Below are 20,596 nucleotides of genomic sequence, written 5' to 3'. Positions count from 1 at the left end.
TAAGTTTTAAGGTTCTGGGGAGGAATGAAAATCCTCTCCTATTAGACTGGCAGCTTCTGCAGTCTTACACTTTTTTCCAAGTAAATATTTGAAAATTTCATTGAGAAGTACACCTGCTTGGGTTTTTTGTTGTTTGGGGCTTTTTGACGTGTTGAGCAGAATGGATCACTGACAGGTCCCAATGTGACAACTGTGACTAGGATTATTAAAACCTATTTAAATTCTGTAATAACTGATTAATTGATTCTTAGCTATTTTCCCTTGTGAAAGTAGTGATAAACGATGAAAAGTCATTGTATGCAATGATGGCTCAAGGTGTCTCTTCATCCTTCCTCTCCTCATCAAGAAGGTAAAATTCATTTAAATTGTAGAATCTTCGAGTTAGAGTATTTCCAACATCATTAGAAAATAATTCCTGTGAGTAAAACTGAATGCAGCTCTTTATGATTTGAGACAGCTTTGGTAGTCTGTATCCTTGCATGTAAGAGAGCCATGATAATGGAAGAGGCAGATCTTGAAGACAGGAGATAACTACATGAATGACTGGAAGTGAATGCAATAAACTTTAAAGAAGAGGATGAGATAAGGGGTAGTTTATCTCAGTTCAATCATCTCCTTTTTTTCCTTATATATTCAGTAGTGCTTGGACAGAAGTGTTTGCATCGTTTTCAGTTTGCTCGTTCCGGTTTTTCATAGGCTGTGCTTATTTTTGTCATTGTCTTGGGTTCTTATAATTAGTGCATACCATCTCTTCTGAGATTTTCTTACACCAGTAAATGCCTGAGGAAATGCCCAATGGCTTTATAGGAAGAAAACCATGCAAAAGACTTGAAATCTTCTCATGGGATGCAGTTGGGCCCATTTAACTGTTTTCTATTTGCCAGCTTTATTACAGCTCAGAAAAATATGTTTGTGATTACCTGAAACGTGCTGTGTACTCCACAGCTTACAGTCATATGCTTTGGCACTGGTTCAGAAATTCTAGTTACTTGTCAAACAGTGCATTCCAATTCCTTGTTAGCAAGAGAGATCTGGAAACATGCATCAAAAATAGTTCAGTCTTAAACAATTTGTGCAGGATCACTGTTAACCTCATTTTATTTTGGTATTGATGAGTGTGCTACCAGTCTGCTGACCTCCAGATGGTGGCATCAGAAATGCAGGAACACTGTTTGTCAAACCCCCAAGTCCTGAACTTAAAAACACACTGAAATGTGTGAGAGAAGTTATTTGCCTGAGGCATCATGTTGGATAATTATGTAGCATGAGCTCTTTGTGCATCCTAAGCATCATAGTGCTCCCTAGGGAAAAGAAAACCATGGAATTTTGTGGGCTGCAGATATGACCTATATAACACTTCCTCTTCTTTGGCAAGCCCTGAGGAAAGGCAGTGATTTTCCTTTGGTTCTTTGATGGTTCACAGGCTCTGTCTGTGAAGAATACCTATTTGAGGATTACTGATTTGTCAAGCCTGTAATATGTTTTGTGTTTGACACAGTCATATTATGCCTCAGTGCAAGGTAGGTAGTAAAAGTATAACAAAGATAAGACTGCAAGCAATTTGAGAAGCTTTATAAAATTTTGCTTACCCATTAGGTTTCGGACTATATTACTCACTGTTTTGTTGGAATATTAACTATTGCTTTATATGTTTTTTTATATGTTTTATATGTCATTGCTAAAATATGGCCAAAGGTCAGAGTAAAATATGTGCAATTAAGCTGACAAAGAGCCAGTGTCATCAGTCCCCTCCTCCCATAAATACTTGGTAAGATCAGAAATATTTCTGTATCTAAAGTTCTCCTCACATCCAACCTGTGTACAATGCCCAACAGGAATCTCTTCCCATGGTGAAATTCTTCATTCTGCTGCTTTATTTGTTGTTATGAAAATACCCTTGAAAGCCAGCCATGAAAAACAATTAGTGCTGGATGCAGACATCAGAGAATTCTGCATTGGTATTTTAATCCGGCTTCTCTTCAGGTGCCCTTTACTTTGGAGTTCTTTGCTGCATAAAAGCCTCTGTTACATTTACTTCCATCAGGTAAATGAATTTCTCTCCCTCTTTGAGAAGAAAGAATGCCAGTATTCGATCTTGCCAAATTCAAAATGAACTTGGAAAAAAAAAGAAGCAGCATATATATCAGTCTAAAATGAACATGAACACAACTGAGCCGGGCTTAGGACAGAACTGAAGACCTTTCTGAGAGGCTCTTCTTGTTCTCTGGCTCTTGTATTAGACGTGTACTTGGAGTCAGATGAAAGTGCTGCAGGAAGTCTGGCATTATGCTTACCACAAAATTGACATAATGGAACAGTAATTCTCTGTTCTTTTAGATAAAACCTGTCCATTGTGCCTCCTTCTATTGCACTTGAACACTGTAACTGCTTTTTCTGGCATGTTTAAAATGTGCTGTTCTTATCTGTGTCAATTACAGCTTCAAAGTCTACCTCCATCTACCACCCATTATTCCTGGCTCTTAAATTATCTGATCACTCCCCATCATCTTCCACTTCAGAAATAACTTTTTCAGTCATCCCTTAAGAGCCTGGCTCAAATGGGCTAAATCTCAGATATCTGCTTTTTTCCTGCCTCTTTATCCTTTCCCAGAACAAATGCTCCTGGCTTGGTGTCATCCTCCTTGCCATGTGCAGGCTGTCCCAGTTCATCACAGAATATTCTGGAGTGATGAACTGTCTTCCTCAGTGCCTCACCCTGAAACTGCATATGGAAGTAGTTGATTAGGGAAAGGGAATTAAATCCTTCCCAGGAGGGGAAATGAGGCATGAGAAAACAGTAGAGAATTTAAACCAGGTTGTGCAGGAGAGTAATCCATGACCCTTAGTCTGTAATGCAGCATAGATGTTCTGCTGAGGTTTGGATATTAAGGGCTAACGTGTATTCTTTCAAATTCTACTGAATGTCGTGATGCCTGAGTCTGCCAGCAGTTAAACATTTTATGACTAGTCTGTAATTAAAATAATTGCTCCTACTCCAGAACATGTATTTTGGAGGCTTTACTCTCTCAGAACTCGTGTTATGCAAAGTGGATGTGTTTTTTTAATACACAGAGTACTTCACCTTTATCATAAACTACTTACATCTTAATTTCTGTTAATTCTGAGTGGGTAGAGAAATGCTTTCCAAGTCCTTTTTGTTCTGAGCTATTTAATGCTTATAGATTAAACCTTGAACTTAACTTACTGAACTAGAGTATAAACCAAGTTTTATTTTAACTTTCTCTTGTCATTTAAAGGTTTGTGCAGCTCAAAATAAAATGTTAGGGTTAGTTTGTGGTTGAGGTGATCAAATGTGAGAATTCCAGTAATCTTCGGGAGTCTAGAAGAAGAAAAGACATGTACCAAAAAGATGCTTTTGAATAGAAGAATAAAATATGTGCAATAAACAACTCTCAGGAGGCTGTCAGCAGAAAGGAGTGCTCAAGATGGTGTTCTCATGATGCACTTTTAGTAGAACAGTGTCTCAGGTCCTACTGAAACAGAGCTGCTCTTGTGATGTGCTTTAAACACCAACCATGGCATCTGTTCCCTAAGGCTCAGTTTTAGACTCACCACTTAATGATTTGGTGTGTGCTCAGGCCCACGAAGAGTTTTTGTTGCCACAACTGAAGAGACAGGGAATTGCAGCATGGGGACTTCTACTGAGGCCAGCTTTGCCGCCATAGCCAGCATTTCATGGAACCATATCCCTGAGGGGTTTTGTCCAGGGGTCACAGCTCAGTCACCCTGTATGCAGAGATGTAAAAATGCATCCATCTAATACGAACTTTGTGATCTGACTTTCTCATAAGAAGCTTTGTTTTCTTCTCCTAAGTGCTTAAACACATTTTGATTGACATGGTGCAGTATTTGTACATTTGCTTAGATTTTGTCTGGCACAAAGAGGGGAAGGTACAGAAGAAGTTTGTCCTACCTGCTTAGAATATATTATAATAATTTTAATGTGGAAGATAGTTGTACCATTCTGCTTTCACAAATTTCAGCAGCCTCACAGGATGTGGGAGTAAGATGGTCTGGTCTTGTGTGCAGAAAGAAGATGAATTCATATGCTGTGTATATCTTCATTGGAGTTTAAATATCAATCCTTAGTTATATTCATCATGGCTTATTTTGCTCATGCTTCCTTGAGAAATATCTTCAGTATAAAATGGTGTGATAGTTACTGCAGAGTAACTTGCAACTTCCAAAAGCCTAAATGGAGATGTGTGTGACCATGGTAATTGATGAATCATCTTCCTGGCATAGAACTGGAATATCCTATGTTTCTGAAATGCAACCTGCTTGAAATTTCCCAGAATTTTAATCTTGTGCTCGATGTTCTGAGGATCTTGGACAAGTACCCTGACATTCTTCTGTGGCTTTGTGTAGGACCACAAACCAGAGGAACTGGAGTACAGTAAAGCATCATTTAAATACAAGGCACAACTGCTTTTCAATGGAAAGTGCAGAGGTAGGAGGGAACGTGGAATAAAGGACCCTACGCTAGGCAAGGACAATGGAAAGCATGAAGCAGGAAATGGGTTATATGGTTAAGGGGGGGACACAATATCCTGAAAAAGCCTATTGAAATTTTTAAATGCTTGCTTTTTGTTGCAGATTAATCAGCCACTCGATGGGGATTAACAGTGGAGCACCTCTTTGTGTCGCCTTTCCACCTCTGTGTAGCACGAATAACAACTTCAGCACTTCTTCAATAATAATTATGAAACTGGTATTAACTGAATGGCAATTATGGATTTTTAACTCTAACTCACAGTAAACCAGCAAGCCATATGTTGAAATTCTTACCAAATAGCTTTTCATTCTTAATGTCTCGTATCTCTACAAGAAGTTGCAAGATACCTGTTTGTACAAAAGGAATATAAGCATTACTTGCCTGAGGAACAGAAGCTGATAGAGAAGACACCCTAACTTGTTCGTGGAGTTATGGTAGTATTATTTATATAGATTTAACAAATATATATATTTTTTATGGTAATGAAAATGGCTCCTCAGAATGCTGACTCGGAATCTATGCAAGTTCAAGATCTACCTGTGGCACAGCTTCAGAAACCAGAAAACAAGGAGAATGAAAGTAGGGAGGAGACCATTAGTGAAGGATCCATAGACCGGATACCGATACGCCTGTGGGTGATGCATGGTGCAGTAATGTTTGGCAGGGAGTTTTGTTATGCCATGGAGACAGCTTTGGTAACACCTGTATTGTTACAAATTGGTAAGTAATTCTCATTTCTGTGAGTCAAAGCTTTCTATATATTTTTGCATTGATTGAAGCCAGGCAAGGAGGAAAGATGCATCTGCCAGCTGAAGGAACGCAAGGTAAAAAGGATTTTGGTTTTTTTCCTTAGTGCCTGTAGCACAGATTCAACTGTGTGATCATGTTTAAGTGGGAAAGATTTCTACATGCATTCATCTTCTGTCTAATATTGCTTCCCTCTGTAAAAAACGTAACCTGATTTAATTCTAAAATTCTCTACTACAAGGTAAGTGTCGTAGAAACTAGGAACAATATTAGGGTGATAAAGGATTGCAATTAAGCATTTTTTTAATTTATGGAGAAATGCTTCAGGTTACAGTATTTTACAATATCTAAACAGTTAGATAAATTGTTTTTTCCAGTGAACTACTGCATTTATTTCTAACCACTAGAGAGTCTTGGTTTTGTGTGATTAATCTGCTGTTTACAGCACGTGAATACACATGAATGAACTATGATACCAATAGCCTTAGATGATGATGGGGGGAGTGGTGTGATTTAGAATAGGGGTAGTCAGTGTTAGATTTCATGGTGAGCATTGTCATTAGGTTTCAAATAAACTGTTTACATAATTAAGCGTATCTGATATTGCCTTTATCAAATACAGAAACTTGTCAATCATAAATCAGAAAATATTACATGACATGGAATGGTAATTCCAGACTGAGTGAGGAGTAAACCAACCATGTGTGTGCACTGTATAATTGTCTATATATTTGTATATTATATGTTTGCTTTGGCTTATACCTGTGCAGGTGTGCCTTACAGCTTGCTCAGCTGGGGCCAGACAGAAACACTCAACCAACTAAATAATAATGTTCAATTAATACTATTTACAACATTGTTTAAAAATTTCCAGGTTAGCAGCTTGAATGAAACACATGGGGGTTTTTGTTTTTATCACATGAGAAAAAGGAATTTTAGATTCGACTTGTGAGCATGTGATGTACAAGTCCTTTCATGCAGTCGTGCTGCAGTTAAAAATGTGTTTTCATATTAAATTGCTAGTTGGTTTATTTTGAGTGAATGGAGTGAATAATCAGTGCAGTTAGTGCCATGGGAGATGCTGAAGAGTTAAGCCTCTATGTTTTCCTGAAAATGTTAATTTTCAGAGCTCATCAGATGGTCTTCGTGGATCTATTGTTTGCACAGTTAAAGCAGATTCTAAAAAGCTCCAAAAAAGGAGCTTTTCTGATCAACCTGACTTGCTAAATAAAACACATGCAGCTTCATGTAAGAATGTTTGTAATGTTTGTAACTTGTTCTGAGGTTTTGCCTTTTGGGTACATTGAGATTTAGAGACTTCGGTCCCTTGTACTGGCAGCATTGATTCAATAACTGTCTATCGTAAGCTCAAAAACTTGCATCCTCTTTGCATGGAGAAGATCCCTGGTTTTGTAAGTGACCTGTACGTTTTCATTTGCTTTGTTTGTGCTGGCATTTGGATGATTAAAATATATGGCTGGCTAAGCTGACTTTACCTTACCATAGGATAAGGTCAGACAGTATAAATAAACCATCCTCCTAATTACTGACCTGTCTTCCAGTTTACATTTCTTTTGTGAGCTTTTCTAGCTGTTTCCTCTAGATAATTGAGAAATACCTCTTCCCTTCCTTCCCTAACTCCAATGATCAAAATAACATTGGGATTTGGGGGAAGGGAAGAAGAGGGCTCCCACTTCTAGAAAAGCTGCGCATCGACAAAGCGATGTCCAAGTCTGTGGGGATGCAGCAATGATGTTCCAAGCCACAGAGATAAGAAATGGAGGTAGCAGTTACAAATGTCAGTGCTTTGGGAGCTAATTGACAGCTTTCTGCTTGGCTCCTGTGCCCTGAGCAGGGCTAAAAACAATGTTGGATTCACTGAAGGGTTAAGTTATTCACGGGTGACTTATCTGGCCTCTTTGTTAATTACCTCTTACATGGTTCTGTTTACCGTTATCAACCTCAACATCTGTCTGCCTCAGCATGAGCTATATTTATTCCTCATTGGAGGGGGTTGCAATATAGCTGTTGAACTGATGTAATATTCCCTTTGCTTCTTGTTTTGGTAAAAGCAAAGATCAGTTTCTGTGAGATTAAATTGGCTCGAGAAACTATATTTGAGAATTGGCACCTGGGGAAGTGGGGTGACTCAACCAATTTTGCTTAAAATACACTGAAGAACAAGAAGACTTTTGGATATCCAAAGAAAAGATGACTCTCTACAGAATGTGTTGAATATTAACAATTAAACTTTACAGTGTGTGCTTGTGCTTTTCTGTACCTGGGAAAACTTTGATTACTAAAATAATCTGAGATTCTTATCAGATATCACCATGAAAGCCTTGGGCACGTTAGTATGGTGTTACACACTTTATGCTTGCAAGTATTTGACTTTCTTTGCAGTTTGAGCACCCTGGATCAGATGTGTAGTTATAATTTGGCAGATGACCAACTTGTCCTACTTGTTCTGTAACCCACAAGATTTTATCAACTGAAGGAGACGGTCACTCTGATGGTCCCTTTCCAGTTCGGTGGTGGTTGAACTCCATGTGTTTAAGTTTCCTGACGTTCTGAAATTTTAACAAGAGAACTTGAAAGCATCAGTGAAAACTGTTTGACTCAATGCATACTGTGAATTGGAAAGGTGCTGAAGCATCCAAGTTACTGCACCCCACTGAAAGAAGCTCTAATTTCTGACTTTAATCATTGTCTTTATTGCTACAATTGATGTTACATTGCTGTGTCAGAAATGCAGCTACAAATCTATAACAGCCTTGTAGTCATAACTGGGCTTTAGTAGCCTAGCAACAAGTACAAGCCAAATATATATTACATGTTTTTTTTTAATTACAGCTTGCTCTTTGGTTTCTTAGTATCTGCAGCTTAAGAATTCAAAATGAAGCAGTGAACTTGTTGGAAATTCAAACAATGTAAAAAAATGCCAAATATGAGAATTCTAGTGAGAGTCCAGATGAAATTATATAAATTGACACTTGGCAGAAGTTATAATCTCTCAAAATCTCCATTAACCTTTTTAGGACCTGTTCAATTAGCAGTTTCTCCCAGCCAGTGTTAAATTTTACTAGAAAATAAGCTTTCAGCACCTTCAGAACCTAAGTTCTACTTGTTCATGAGTCCGAGGATTTTGAGAAACCGAGTGATTCATGTTATTCTTGACTATTAACACTGCTGTTCGCTTCGCCTGCACAGAAACTACAAATTCCATAGGAGCAGGATGAGGCCTTTGTCTTCTGAAACATCTGGTACTTAATGCTGCTTATCTGTGAGAGGGAATTAAAATCCCTGCTATTGTTTATAAATGACAGTGTATTTTCTTCCATCATTAAACTTGGCTTCTAAGGATTAAGTCTCTAAAATCATCCCAGTTCATAAGTTCATGGAACATTTGGATGCATGATAAAATTATTTTGCACGGGATTTTTTGTGAATAAAAGTAAAAGGAGGAGAAACCAAAGACTGGTGTGGTGTGAACTTGGAGAAACTGCTCTTTGAAGAAATCTGTTCAGTGAAATCACAATACAGTACTTCTGTTAATAACACTTTAAACCATTAGTAAATACATAACTTGGTAATTTCAGATTATTTCTATTTTAATTCAAACAAAATTTTGGTTTTAATACAAGATGTAAATCTGCTGTAGTTCTTCTCAAAGGTGGGATCCATGTACCTTTTTCATTAGGACTATGGAAGGAAAAAAACCCTGTATTTTGTGGCTTGGGGTGGCTGCTGCTTTCAGCATGAAAAACTCACTGTCTGAGTAATGACTAGTGGTAGCTGTAAACATGAATTTCACATTTTATATTTAATATGATAAAAGCTTTGTCAAGCCTTTACTGTTGCTTCAAAGGCTCTTTCAATGCTATTGAGTTTTTTTATGAATAGTTAATAGACCCAGAAGTGACTGTCAGCACCAGAACTGTTCCTCATTCCTCTGCATCAATTAAATATATTACACTGGTGCTCTTTAAAAGTATCTATGTGCATTTACATAGTTTCATAAGGAAACGTAAAGAAATGAGTTTCCATTTGCTGCTTACCTTTATAATGTCACTTAAATTTAGGGATGTTTGTCTGGTATGCTGCAGGAATAGCTGGGTTTTGTATGCATTTCATATCTGAGTGCCTCTCTGTGATGGCATCACTTTGTCTTACTGTGAGAGTTAATGGATTCTTCTAGTAAACATTGGCTAGCCTACCATTAAATATTTAAGTTGGTCATTTTTAGCTTAACCCTGATCATCAGTGGTTTTTTTAGGCAACAACCCTGAAGAATAGAATTTCTGAAAATTGAGTATTTCACTGCTAATTATTAGATTTTATTAAAAAGAAAGGCTGAGCTACATGGTGCAGAATGCCATAGATTATTTTTGTTTGGAAATTATTTCTCTCATTAGATCCTTTCAAATCAGCAAAATGCTGTAGTTGTTCTAGTCTCATATACATAGGAAAGCTGTTCAGGGGTTTGGGCTGTTATTTTACAGCTAAAGCAGTTACATATACTATCTCTTTAAAAAAGAAATTGTCTGACATTCAAAATTCATCCAGCCTAAAGCTTAGCAGACTGTGCATGAAGGGTCCTGAAATCTAGTTCATGTGAAATTGCCAGTATGGAAAAAGTATGTTAAGCAATAATTCAAACTGCTGATTTTGAGAAATCTCTGTGGTAGCTGTGTACTCATTATGCAGAAGAGATTCAATATTCCAGAGTGAATTCTTTTAGTTTGCTGTAGTGACTCTCTTCATTGACATGTAGTGTTGATACCTGCCTGAGAAGAATGCTTGTAGGTAAAGGGAGATTATGGAGATGTATTTAGAAACCAAGCATGAAATGTTACAGATGAATTGGCTTCTAGGTCTGTTTCTTCAAAGGAATTAAGGTATCAATTGCTGACTCAATTCCTCTGGAAGCAGATAGCCTTCCTAAGGCTAAGCCTGAGATCAAAGGAAATCTAAAAACCTGAAAGATTTCTTGGGGAAGAAGGGAGCAAAGGGTTGCATGGATTGTTAGAGGCTGCCTGTAATTTAAATGAAAAAGAGCTGAGTGGCTGGAAAGCCTCTTGCAGATGGAGGAAGCTCTTCAACACAAAGCAGCACTGAGTCTATTTCAGCTCAGCTCCAGTAGTTGAGTTTGTTCCTCATCTCTGCCAGAGGTTACATTAAGGTTATGTATTTTTAACTGCCTTTCTGCAAAGCTTCATCTTCCATTTCAGCTGTGTCCTACCTTACCTTGTCTTACCAGGAAGAAACTGAGTTGCTATAACCTGGCCTTTTACTCCCAAAGTTAAATTCCTGTTCAATCCAGCTGCATCCGTGCTCTCAGGCATGGCTGCATTTGATGCTGAGAGTGAGTTGCAGGATCTGAATTTCTCTTTGGAAGAATTAATGGCTTGAGAGCTGACCTGTCTCCAGAGAGGCCTGTAACACAGCTAACCTGAGGGCAAGAACTGAATAAACGGTGGATCCAGAAAACCTGGAATAATAAACAATGAAATCCTTTTTTCAGCCTTGTTGGCTTTAGTTAGTCTGTAAGATAATGTAAAGTTTGTATTCACATCTCGTGTGGTGGAATGTATAGGACTGCAAATACTGTGCCTGAGGCACATGTTAATTGCTCTATAAAACCTCCCCACCCATCTTTTTTTACTTATTGACTAATTTTGTGCTCACTAAAGGGTTGTGTAAGACTAATTTTACTGTACTTTTTTAAACTAACAAGCAAGCAGGCTTTCATATCATGTATCACCCTTACATAAAATTTCTTTTGACCTCGAAGCAATAGCTGAACAGATTTTGAACACAGATAGCCTTAGTGGAAGGTTGGGTTAAGGATATATTTAAAGCCCTTTTAAAAGAAAGATGCTATGGAACTGTTAAGATTTTTAATCCTGAGGGCAGTTAGGAGCATGTGCTTTATTTCCATATGAAGGCAAATGCTGTGCAGTTTGGCAGTGGTGCAAGAGCTGTTCCTTACAGCATTTTTTATATCAATGTTCTGTTTTTCTTTAAGTAACACTGAATCTGGCATTCAGAGGCACCACTGATAACACATGGCAGATTTTCAGCTGGGTAATGTGAGGATTCCTGCTGGCTCTAGGGTCCTACAGACTGTGAGTTTGGATGAAAAGCCTTTCTAGGAGAGACAAGTTAAGTGCAAATGGCTTCAGAGGCTTCTCCCATAGCATGAAATATGTTTCCTATTACTACTTACCAGTAGGTAACTTTTTGTTCCCTTTTTTTTTGGCTGTATAAGGCTCACTGGAGAAGCTACTTCTAAAATAAAGTTCATATTTATTATGTTGCTGCTTTTTCCCATTCTGAATCTTTAACAGAATTCCTTGAGCTTTTAATTGTATACTGTGAGAATGTTAATGTGGTTTGGGTTTTTTTTCCCCTAGCATAAAGAGTGTTCACAGTAAAAACTGTTGTGTGAACACTCTTTGAATCCTCAGAAGTTTTCATTTTAAGAGTTTGTGTGGTCTGAGGATAGAGCAAGTGTCCAGTATATGACACAAGAAATATGAACAGATCTAAAAACTGTGGGCTGATAGAAGCAGCACAGTGCAGGGGAAAGCAAACTGTGTAACAATGCAGGCTGTCAGCAAAGGATGGAGGGCTAAAAGCAATTTTTGATTTCATTATCACCTCTGTTCTTCAAATACCTTTTTTTCCTGCAGCAATAGACATTTTAGTCTGTGATTTGTCAGAAGAGCTTGAAGCCTCCAAAAATAATCACACTCTGAGAAGGAAATGTACATCTCTATCCTTAAGTAGCTGCTTCTTCCTACCTGTAGATATTTCCAGCATGCTTCCTACCTTTTATCTGGAGTAGCCAAGGGTTAGGAGAGGCTAAACTTTTTGGCATGACTTAGGTGTACTTTGAGATCTCTGTTCCCCTTTTTTCCCAAATTCCTTTTTGCCTGCCCACAGATCTAGTAAAGCACAGAAATAAGGACTAATCAGTGCTAGAAGTTAATGGTGGTGAACTGGGTATGGGACCATATTAAATTAAAGAACTGTAAAAAAAATTTCATATCAGCCTGTAGCATTAAATTCTTTTTTCTATCTATTGTAAACAGGGTTTTTTATATTTCTCTTATCATTGGGTCACCAAGTTGACTTGAAATTCTTTCCTCTCACACATACCAGCCCCACCTTGTTGTGAGACTCAAGGCAAGCTTTTCTGCTGCTTTCAAGGGCACTTCTGGAGTAGAAATGGGCACAGATAGGAATAAAGGAACTGCAGGATCCCTGGATTTTTACTGAGATTTCCTGTGAGTAGAGGGGAACAGATGAGAGAAGTAGGAACAGACTTTGGCCTTGTGGAAATGCACTAAAATTGAGCGGTTTTAAACACACATTTACGCAACATCTTTCTTAGCCTAAACCCTTCCTCTTAATCTGCTTTCCACTATGTGCCCAGCATCTCTTTGTACTTCTGTCTAAACACCCTCATCTGGAACAAGATGTCAGGAGAAGCCGTGACTGTACCTGCATGAGTTTTTCTGCTCAGAATTTGAGTTTGACCCTCAGCTCTGACCGAGAGGTAACTTTGCCGTAGCAATAACAGGTGAAACATGATAGTGCTTCCACGCTCCTTCATTACAAAGTAATTGCCACCAGGGCAATTTTCCAGCGGGCAATTGCCTGTTCTTTACTGTGAAAAGAAACCTTTCAGCTCTCGGATGGGGTTCTGGTGGCAGAGACTTGCAGATGCAGAACTGAGATTTGGATGCCCAGCATTGGAACTGGTGACCCCACAGCTTACTTCAGTGGGTTTCTGTTCAATGTGGGCTGTGAGACAGGTTATGAAAAGGGAATAGTTGGGAACTTGTTAGTGAACAGGAGTCTTAATTTTCAAGGAAATAGGATTAAAGCCACTTTGGAAATGAAAAGAGTGTCAGCAGGCCAACTCATGTAATGTTTTAATATAGGATTGTCAGAGCTGCAGCCCCTTGAGCTCTGTTTCCCTCAGTCTCCTGTGTGCTTGTTGCAAGAATCCTTCTGTTGTGGTGCCCTCTGGGACCCCATGTAATTGTCCTCTTTTCACCAAACAACAGCTGAAGAGGTTTCAGATACACTTCCTGCAGGCTGTTTTGCAAGAAATTATTGGAAATGTTTTGTGCTACTGATTCAGTTTGATAATACGTAATACAAGTCCATTTAACTAAATAGGGAAAATCCATGTTATGGATTATGTCTGTATTGGTTTGGATAAATCTCCTATAGCTCATGTAACTCCATAAACATCTTCCTCTCCCTGAAGTCTTGAGTAGCTGGCTGCAGAGCAGCACAGATGCAGACTTTTCCAAAAACAGATGAACCCAACTCTGTTAACATTTCGTGATTTTCAGTTGGAGCCTCCAGGTGAATTTTTTCCAGGGTAGTAGATACAGAGCATGTAAACAGAAGAATTTGAATCTGAGCTTCTGTTATTTTTAGGGAAAGGTGACTGCTGGGCTACAGTTTTCTACAGCAAAGTTAGATGCCATCTTTCCAGGCTTTTAGGAGTGCTCCATGTGAGGAGAGAGCTTCCACACTTGGCTCAAAAATGTCTTAAAACACTTCCAGAGCAAGAATGCTTTTCCCCATGGAGGTGCTGATACAGCGATGGATCAACAGAAAGAACCAGGCCCTTGTAGGGACTGAACCTGTCCTGGGTATAAGCTTTGTCTCTGGCAAGTGTCTCATCATGAGGCAGTGCAATTGCTTTTATTATGCCCATAAATTCTGTATAACTTCTGCTCAGATTATCTTCACCTTGAATTTCTATCCTCCCCTGAATCCCAGTGTCTGTTCTTTCTGGCTCAAGTGATAAACAGAGCTGGATCATTTTCTGTGTGTTCTCTGTATTGGCTATATAAAAACATGAATTTCCTGCTTTTATCAGTTGTGCTGCTCTGTAAACAATAGTCTTTCAATAATTCAGTCTATCAGAATTTAGCTTACCCACCCCCCCCCCCCCCCACCCCCCAGGATAATCTGCAAATTCCAAAAATATCCTGCTTTAAATGAGCTGTCGATCTGGAAGTGTTTTAATACCTCTTACAAATGTTATATCTGGACACTTGTGGAAAGTAAAGTATTTCTTTGGAGAATAGAGATCAAGTTCATGCTCTTAAGAGTTCATGTAGGTGGCAGGAAAATAAATATTAAATTACATATTCTAAAATTAGTATTAAACTTGGGCACTCTGGGAAGAATCTTCATGAATTTATACCAAAGTGTCTCGGGTATTCAGATAAATGATTGTTTACTAGGGTTAATTAGTTGTAGTGGAGACAGTTGTGGTATTCATTATGTTTTCTTTGCCTGATTTGGAAAGTCAGAGTCAGTGTCCTACCAAGCCAGACATTTTCTGGCAATGAAGAGTCATTACGGGCATACCTGCTGTCTTATATGGACTGCATCAGGTGACTGCAAAATGATTGTTTATCATACTCAGCTGTAATTTAAACAATTTGTGCAGCGATTGGATGTCACTGAAATATCTGATCTGCTGTTTTCTTCCAAGCTGCAGCAGAAAAGAAGAGCAGATGCAGTGTGCTTTGCTCTTTTTTCCTCCCCTTAAGTCATTATTCTGCAAAACTTTAAAGGAATAAATTTCTGGTTGCTAGACTTTGGTATCAGTTTATCACCTGTGTAGTGGTTCTGCACTACATTTGCTGTTTTAGAAAAAAAGGTTTGGGTATTCCTGATATTAGTGCCTTTGTAACATAGAATCATAGAATGGCTTGGGCTGCAAGGAACCTTCAAGACCATCCAGTTCCATCCCCCTGCCATGGGCAGGGAACCTTCCACTTGACCAGGGTGCTCAGAGCTCTGTCCATCTTGGCCTTGGACATTTCCAGGGATGGGGCAGCCACATTTTCTCTGGGCAACCTGTGCCAGGGCCTCACAGGTAGAATTTTTTCCTGATATCCAATCTAAACCTACCCTCTAACACAAAGCAAATAATGCTTACTTAATACTAACCTTAAATAAGAGCAGAGGAAACCTTATCATCCGTATGAAATTAAAAGAGAATTTAAATTCTTTCTGTCCTGTTACAAGCAACAGAAGTATGCCAGAAACAGACTTTTCAAGCCCAAACTGGCTGACATCTCAGAGGTCATGGCTAGGCCTGTGGTGAGCAGCAGTGCTGACACCCCTTCCTCAGTGACTTCCTGGGTCCCCCCAGTACAGTCTCACTGTGTAACTTTGGAGAAGCTCAAGAAATGCATGGGGGAGCCTTCACAATATCTGAGGTTGGCATGAGAAAATAAGATTTTGTAATCAGTTAAAAGGCTGAGGGTGGTTCTTTCTCTGTAATTTAATTAAGCAATAGTGAACCAAAGCCCTCCCCCTTCTCTGAGGTAGTCAAAGTCATGCGTCATAAATTTTGTGCCCGGGACTCCATTGGTCTGGACAGAGTCAGCGCGTGCCAGAGGTTATGGAGATAATTGGGGAGGAAGGTTATTTTTCTGCACTCTGTATTCTACCCTGTTGATGTGGCAAATGTGTTAAAATAAGTTTTCAAATGTTTTTAAGTTGTAACATTCAGGAGAAGAGTTTGGTACAACTTTGTCAGGTATGAAAGGATTGCCTAATCTTGCAAATTATTTCGCTTTGAATCTTAAAAATTATTCAGGGTCCTTGTTGGATGGCTGAATAATGCTGTGTTGCTACACCTGGAACTTATATATAACTTGTATGTATGTATAAATGATGTATATAATAATATATACATGTATATATAATATATATAACTTGTTCCATTCTTTTGTAAGGTTAAATGGCAAGAAACAATTGCACACAGAGTGATATAAAAGAAAACTGGTTTTCATAATATATAAAGATGCTTGTCTAATTGTTGGAATAGAGTTCTGTTCTGCTTCCTCCCCAGTGGGGTCTACTCTAGTAATTTGCACATTTGGAAAGGAAATGTTTGCTGTCTTTTGTGCTGATGCGCTTTGCTTGTTTAACTTCAGGTTTTATTGGTAAATTTATCTTTCCACATGTAGCTTTACTGATTGGGCAACATAATACCTGTGAGTAAAGATCACATTCAAGGGTCTGCAGTAAGAAGTCATATTCATCTTGTATTATTGCATATTATGCCAGACTATCAATTCCTGTTATTTGGTGCAAAGGGACTCCATGGATCTCATTACCCTTCATGTACAAATGCAGTTGTATAATTTTTAAACAGCTGAGTGAGGGTGGGGAGCCACTTCTCTGGGACACAGTGAGTGAGTTATTTGGAGTGATGCCTAACAGTCTGCTCTAGTTACTAAAATTTCCTATGAGAGCAACCCTGTAGTATGACCATGCAAGCTCAAAATATTAAGATTAAGGGTTTTATTAACTAGAATTTAGAAAAATTCAATGAGAAAGCAGCTCTGCTTTTAAATCTCCCCTGTACATGTATAGAACGTGTTTCACGTAAGTTAATGTTCAAGCCAAAACATGCAAGTTAGGAAAGTTTGAGGCAGGTTCCATAAACATCAACACTGTCTTTAATCAGCCCCGGAATTTCATCTGAGAGGATGGTTTTCTATAATGCTTTACCACAAGGCAGGTGGTTGGTGGCATGAATAGCTACAGAGAAAACCCACATTTTTTGGCAGGGAAAATCCTCAGTTGATTAAAACTCTCTGTCTGATAGTCCTCATTCTTATATCTAGAGATTGTTCAGCCTGTGATGAACTGCAGTGTTTTTCCTGGAGCAATGTACATGGAAAACTGTGCCTGCAAACTCTAACGTGCTGTTCATTTGTTGCAGCAAACAGGGAAAGCACTAATAGGATTTCTGTTCCGCTTGATGTAACCACATGAGGAATTAACCTCAATAAAGGCAACTGCATAGAGGAATGCAGTTTCTCTTTAGGGGCTTAGGATAGGTTATTTGCAAAATTCGCCTGTTTGGTTTTTTTGTTTTGTTTTTTTTTTTTTTTTTTAAAAGCAAACAATGAATAATGAGTTAGAAGAATCAGTGTGTTTCTTTATATATTCATTCATATAATTCAGCAACACTTTTAAAATAGCAAATAATTTAAAAGCAAATGCTGTGTTACTACTCTCTGCTGACTTTCTGGTAGAGCTTCCCAGTTGCACAGTTATGACCAAAATAATCCCAGACAGAGTGTTTATTCCTGACATAAACAAACCTGTGGTCCAAAAGCTTTTAGAAAGTCCAGAAGGTTGATTTTTCAGCATGGTAACAATTAACAATACACTTTTTGTAAGCCTGTCATGAGAATGGTGCTTTTTGGGGAGGCTTTGAGTATTAGAAAGGGAAGTAAAGGACTTTGAGACTGCATGATGTCCATGGCCTAAGGAATGTAGGTAGGATCAATTTAGCTTTTTTCTTTTCTGGCAGTTTTGGTGGGGAAATGGCTTTTGGAATATGAAGTGTATATTGGGTAGCTATAACATTTATTAGGTATTACGTTTTTTTTCTGTTGGGTCAACCAGGGTAATTGTAGAAGGAGCTGCCTGCACCACCTTCTGACCCTTAAAAGGACTATGAAAATGTGATCCCAGCTGAAATGTAAAGATCAACTGTCTGGTCACAAATCCCCAGGAAGAAAAAGGTTCTCAGATGGTGTCTGCAGGGCTACACAGGCCAAAAAACACCTCCTTAAGTCAATGTTTTCATGTGGCTTCCAAGCATGTAGTCAGGTCAGAAAACTGGGAAAGAATGAATTTTATCAATTTGCAGAGCCAAGCTCCTTGCATTTTACTCTTGAGGCTGGAAATGAACTGTTTTCTTTGCTGCTTGCAATTCAAGGGTGCAAATATTGTGCTGACCGGACTCTGTCTGGCTGCCCGCTCAACAAAAAAATACTTTTTTGGCTACCCTCAAGTCTGCTTGCCTTCCTTTTTCAAGTTCTGTTCCTGGATACACTGAGCAGATGCCATGCTGGACTATGTATATGCCAGTCATTTGTTTGGCAGGGTGAACCAGATCCTTTATGATTCCCTAGGGCCTGGGAGTTGGTGGAGTGGAACAGACACATTGGGGGAATCTTCTGCTGCAGTGAATAGGAATTAATATCTTGGTGATGCCTTCTAGCCCAGTGTTTGCTATAACAGTGCTTTAAAAGTCTTGGCCATAAGCAAGTCCCAGAACATTTGGGATCTCCTAGCCCTGCTGATCATCTTGTCCTTGCTTAATTATGTCAATCAGGCTTTCACCTACCCCTGAGGTCTGAGTAGAGCAGTGTGGAATGGTTCTCAGAGCTTCCTTTGGGCACAAACTCCTTGCCCTGTGGAGCAGAACAGCACCAGAGCAAGGAGGGCACAGGCTGCACCTACTGCTGCTGGGCAGCCCCATATCGAATAGGTCTCCCTTAAGCCAGTATGATTTTAATTAAAAATTTGTTCTTAAGGTGAAAAGTTGTTTGTTGACCAGGCTTTTTTAGGAGGTGGAAGGGTTGCTTCAATCTGGGTTAAAGACCCAGAGGTTTGACACTACTTGGAGTTACAGCTAGGAATTAGCACGAGTTTTTGGCTGGGATTTGACTCAGCCATGTAAGTAGATGGTCATATTCTAGGGTATTAATGTGTTAATCACTGCAACAAAAGCTCCACTGTTGATTAACGGAACAGGTTGCTGAAAGATTTTCTGTTGTGTGTGTAAGAACCTCTTGGGTTTGGGAATTTTCAAGGAATTCAAGCCAAAGTCCTGTGTTTATAAATTTGTCGATATTCTAGAAACAGTGACGAAAAACTCTATTGAGCTTTGGATAAACTGGGATGCTGCATCTCTTCAGGCAACACATGTCACAGTAATTGATGTGTAATCTTGCAGCCAGAGGAGCGGGAAGTGCTGCAGCGTTACGTAATGCGCCGAGCCCAAGTGGGGCATCACGTACGGCTGATGCCTTTTAATTACATCCCATAAGGGCGAGGGAAGGATCAGTGTGGTGAAACAGCTTATTGACTGCTGCATTCATACATGGGCCCGCATACATTTAGACACTTAGGAGTGAAGGGAAATGGATGCTGATGTTGTGTGTGTGACCTTCGAATCCTGTGTCTGCAGCTTGCTTAACCAGCCAGCAACAGGAGACAGGCTGGGAATAAATACCCTGACATTGTGAAGTCAGCCTTGGGTAATTCTATGATACAGAACACCACCTGTGTTTTTCTGGAACACTGAAGAAAGTTTTCAGTTTTTTACTTGATGTAAACACCTCTGTTATACCCTTAAAACTGCTCAACAGTGGTGGTTAAAAAGAAATTTTTTTATTAGTGCTGGTTCAGCACACTGGAAGTTGCATCAGATTTAATCTATATTCCATTTCAGCTTGTTAAATGCTGTGATGCAAATTTCTTACTAGTGTCAAAGTGATATATTTCTAAATATTGGTTAATAAGTGAGAGAGCAAGAAAAGTTAAAAACAAGTTTCCCATGAGCCAAAAAGGACAGCACAGATAATCTGGCAAACTTGAGTGAATCAGCTTCAGCAGTAGGTGGGAGCCCTTGGCAATGTTGTGTTTCCTTGCTCTCTCTGCAGCTTATATTCCTGCTGCAGCATGTGGGGAAAGCTTGTTTGGCATTCTCAGTATTTGAGCATAAAAGGTTCAGCTTCTGTCTTTAGTAAAACTGGCACTTTACACTGCACCCTGGCAAAAATAAATACTGTGGGTTTGATAAGGATATAAATCAGTGGAACCTATAGGAATTGCTAATTAGCTACAGTAAAAAAAATCTACAACAGCAGTTAATTGTGTGGCCTTTCCTTGAGCAGGGCAGGTCATATGCATTGCTTTTGATTCCTCCTCCTCTGCAGCAGCAGGAGTAGCAAATAAATCAAGTAATAGACATATGTGTCAATATTGGATAAGGAAGTAGGAAACTGGATTGTAATAAAGGCAGTAAGCTAGAAACAGTATTCTACCTGAATTACCATAGGTTACCCCTGTGGAAGTAGGTTAGTAGGAGGATTAGAAACTTTAAAATAAATAATGGAAGCTTTAAAAGCTATGCTTGACAGCATTTGTGATCATGTTAAAAGGAAAATCACATTTGCCTGCCTGCATATCAGCCCATGTGTTCTCTCTCTGATTCCTCAAACCTCAGCTGTTCCCAGGCTTTTGCTTCCCCTCTCCCCCTTCCACACATACCTTTGGCTCACTTCTCTTAACATATGCTTCTCTTTCCTGACACAGCACCATAAAACTGGGTTTTAAACCAGAAATTGTCAGGAAAGCCACATAAACCTTTCTACAACTTTGGCAGAGCAGCCGTGCAGCAGCAGAGCTTAATGAAACACTGACGACTCCTACAGCTGCCAAATATGAGAAGGGGAGGACAGTTGTAGGAGG

General features: G+C 39.1%; 1 protein-coding gene across 5 annotated transcripts in view; it reads left to right on the top strand.

Moving 5' to 3' along the window:
• Positions 1–20,596, top strand: part of SLC45A4 (solute carrier family 45 member 4) — an 85,474-nt gene that overhangs the window by 43,968 nt on the left and 20,910 nt on the right. For 4 of the 5 annotated variants that reach the window (XM_038164612.1, XM_038164602.1, XM_038164594.1 and 1 more), the window contains one exon: positions 4,618–5,236. In XM_038164612.1, coding sequence (XP_038020540.1) covers positions 4,993–5,236 — 244 coding nt within the window. In that variant the 5' untranslated portion in view covers positions 4,618–4,992. Of the gene's footprint in view, positions 1–9; positions 4,472–4,617; positions 5,237–20,596 lie in introns of those variants that run through there. The other variant, XM_038164620.1, reaches the window with a different exon arrangement.

Source organism: Motacilla alba, chromosome 2, assembly GCF_015832195.1.
Source record: "Motacilla alba alba isolate MOTALB_02 chromosome 2, Motacilla_alba_V1.0_pri, whole genome shotgun sequence".
In the NCBI taxonomy this organism is placed as follows: Eukaryota; Metazoa; Chordata; class Aves; order Passeriformes; family Motacillidae; genus Motacilla; species Motacilla alba.
The sequence above is the reverse complement of the archived record's forward strand: the minus strand, read 5'-3'. Positions and strand labels throughout refer to the sequence as shown.